The 3,372-nt window shown below is 36.4% G+C and overlaps 1 protein-coding gene across 1 annotated transcript in view; it reads left to right on the top strand.

Moving 5' to 3' along the window:
• LOC107712924 (syndetin-like) overlaps nucleotides 1-3,372 on the top strand; it is a 158,439-nt gene that overhangs the window by 133,601 nt on the left and 21,466 nt on the right. The window contains exon 25 of the mRNA XM_016518325.1: nucleotides 627-785. Within this exon, the coding sequence (XP_016373811.1) occupies nucleotides 627-785 (159 nt within the window). The remainder of the gene's footprint in view (nucleotides 1-626; nucleotides 786-3,372) is intronic.

Raw genomic sequence — 3,372 nt, 5'->3', positions numbered from 1 at the left:
GCGGCTGAAACACAGATTGAGCGATTACATGTCACAGGATACGGATTGTAAAGTTGTACTCTTTCTTTTAACTTCGGATGTTTAGTCATGTTTATTTTGTGCTGAAACTGGTATTAATGTGGAGGAGATGATTAGTTCACGTGCGCCTCGCGCTGCTGCGTCTGTTGAACTGAGGTGCTACAGCGATCTGTCACTCCACATTAAACAGTGCCAAAATGGCATTTATTGTTTGAATACTGCAATACAATGGACAAAATTTTTAATCTGAGACTATGTTTCATATTAAAAGTACCAAAGCTCAATGCTTATTGCGAAATATTGTATGGGAGGTGTGCTTCAATGTTCCATACATTAAATGAAAACAGGCTAGACTAATCGATTCTTGGGATTTAAGAATCGATATTGTTCCGTAAAAATGAGAATCGATTAATATCGAGATATCAATATTTTTTACCTTGCCCTTGTATATACTTTTGTTATATAGTATAACTGTCTCAACTATTTAAAATGTTAGTCTTTGCATCTTGGATATTCGAGAGATACTAAACTTTGTTTTCCACTGTTTGGCTGATGGTTATGTAAAGGTACTCTTAATTTTGACCTTTTTTATGCTCTTTTCTCTATAGACTGTATCTACAGCCAGCGAGCTCCGCAAACCCATTTACTGGATCGTGGCGGCCAAAGCCATAGATTACGAACAGATGCTGTTACTGATGGCGGGAGTGAAATGGGACATTAAAGAGATAATGTCACAGCACAACGTCTATGTGGATGTCCTTTTAAAGGTAATGTGTTTGTGAGGCCATGCAGTGGATTTTGTGTGCAAGAAAAAAATTGTTGCCGCCTCTATGTTCATTTTCACACTAGAGGAGAGCAGGTGGGAGTTCGCTTAGACGTGAATCAGTAAAGATCAGCCAACCTTTTCTCCATCTATAGTTAATTCTTGGCAATTTCTCTCCTTCTCTATAGTCAATTACAACATGGTTTGTTGAGTTTTAAGAAAACTGTCGTACCACAGTAGGAGGGCATTGCTGACATGTCCTATCCACTCATCTGCTGTACTCACCTGACAGGAAGCAGGATGATCGAAATGTGTGGTGTCAGAATGTGTGTGTCAGAAGGTTATCCAGAGGTCTAAAGTTAAGGTTGACATGCTGGGTTTAACTGAGAGAGACAGGCGACTTCTCAAACACTCACTCAAGTGACGGATGTGATTATGGGTTGACTTTACTGATGAGGTGACGGAATATCAGCTCCTGGGAGTCTGGAATTATTTATTATTTATCTGTAGTTTACATGACAAACAGTTGTGTAGAAGAGCACTGTATGTGGCCCGTGCTGGCAAAATGAGTCGCAATACGCACAGGCTAATTACAAGCTACAGGCAAAACAAGTGAAAAATGTCAAATTTGGTTGAATGAGGTTTTCACAAAAATGAGTTAATTAAGCCCGCGTCTAGAAATCCCAATGCAACTTGGCGAGTTTTCATAATCTATTATGTCTTAAGTGAATGTTTGGTTAACTGTTGGGGAAAAAACATCTGATGTGTAACATTATATTAGATCTGTGTATAACAGTAGGTCTTAATATATAGGCTGTCTGTCTCATTAATATTAATCAAACAATAAAAGAAAAGAGGGGATCATTCAGTGCTCTTGATTGAATTACCTTATTTGTAATGAAATCACTAAAGACTATGCAGTGATTTTTACATTTTATTCTTTGTTTTTCTTACTTTAATGATTCTGTTTAGATGTAAAATTAAGAAAGTAAAGCACTGTTAATTTGATTTGTTCCTTTCTTATGTTGGTTCTACTGTTTATTTGCATCTTTGTTCTTATTTTAATAACAGATAAAATAACAAAAATATATTTGGATTAATATAGTAACTATTATTAAGAAAAGAATTGGAGTGAATAATGAATCGAGAATCGTTTTATAGTCAAATCATTACCCTCTGAATCGTAATCGAATCGAATCGTGAGGCAAGTGAAGATTCTCACCTCTAGTCACAATAACATCATCTGTGATTGGTCAAAACACCCCACGCGGTGCATTGTGGTAAAATGAAAAAAAAAAAGTCAAACATATACTTTTCCTATAGATTGGTGAGTGCCAAATTTGATGGTATTACCAGAGATTTTAAGGTGTGGTTGCTAGGTGATTTTGTTTTGGAACCTTCAGAAAATTAACCATAGTGGACCAAGACAGAGATGGGCTCTCGAGTTAGTGACTCGGACTTGAGTCGCATTTTAATAGACTTCAGACTCAACTCCAGACACGACCTGAAAAGACTTCAGACTCGACTCGACTCAACAAGAAGGACTCGTGAATATTTTAAACACATCTCGAGTCTTTTATCCTTAACTACTGATATCATAAAGAAAGAACTTGGAATTTACTTATATGTTTTTACTATATCTGCTTCACGTATTTACTTGTTGATGTAGATGGGACTCTTTATCATAGTATTTCATGACGTATGTCCACGTATTGCGCATACATTCAGAAATGTCAGAAGGTTATGAAACATGGCGGGAGCCACCATGTCATATGTTCTCACATTTGGTTATATTGTGTCAGAATCATGAAGATCGGCTAGATGCAGTGTATGTGGGGAAAAACTTAAAGATACCGGAATAACAGCATCAAATCTTAGAATGTATCACATCTTAAAACACATCCACAAAAGTTAGTAACATTAAAGGGGTCCTATTATGCTCTTTTACAAAGTCTTGATTTTGTTTTGGGGGTGTACAAGAACATGCTCTCATGCTTGGTGGTTCGAAAAACGCATTATTTTTCACATAATTTAAAAAGTGAAAAAGCATAATAGGTCCCCTTTAACTCACATATGTGCTGCAGTGTGTCCTGTTAAAAACATGAATGAAAAATCTAGCCTTTTATCATTCTTTTCGTAATATACGCAGATACGGCTTTTCTCTCTCTTAATGTGTGTGTGTGTGTTCAGGTTTGAGTAATCATAATGCAAAAACTGAAGCTTAAAGACTTCATACTTGACTCGGACTTCAGATGAAAGACTTGTGGACATGTCTGGACCAAGATCACACCATCGCAGTGTGAGAAACTAGTGATGTCCTGCGGGCGCAGATGTGCTAAAGTCATTCAAACCAAGGGCCTCTACAATTCCTACTCATTTTTGACAATTTTATTTGTAAATTTCTTTCGTGCTGCAGTGGTTACTGTTCTCTAATTTTGATCTGTGTTTTCCACAAAATAAAGGTTTTTGTTGAAATGCCAAACATGTTAGTAGAACATTGGTAGACCCACAGCTAATATTCCTTCTAATTTTGAGTGATGAAGATTAACAGTATTTCAGAAAAAATCAAGTATTTATAGATTGTTCTCTAA

This window comes from Sinocyclocheilus rhinocerous, unplaced genomic scaffold, assembly GCF_001515625.1.
Source record: "Sinocyclocheilus rhinocerous isolate Xijiao unplaced genomic scaffold, SAMN03320098_v1.1 scaffold3131, whole genome shotgun sequence".
NCBI classification, from domain to species: Eukaryota; Metazoa; Chordata; class Actinopteri; order Cypriniformes; family Cyprinidae; genus Sinocyclocheilus; species Sinocyclocheilus rhinocerous.
This window is presented reverse-complemented; position numbering and strand designations above follow the sequence as displayed.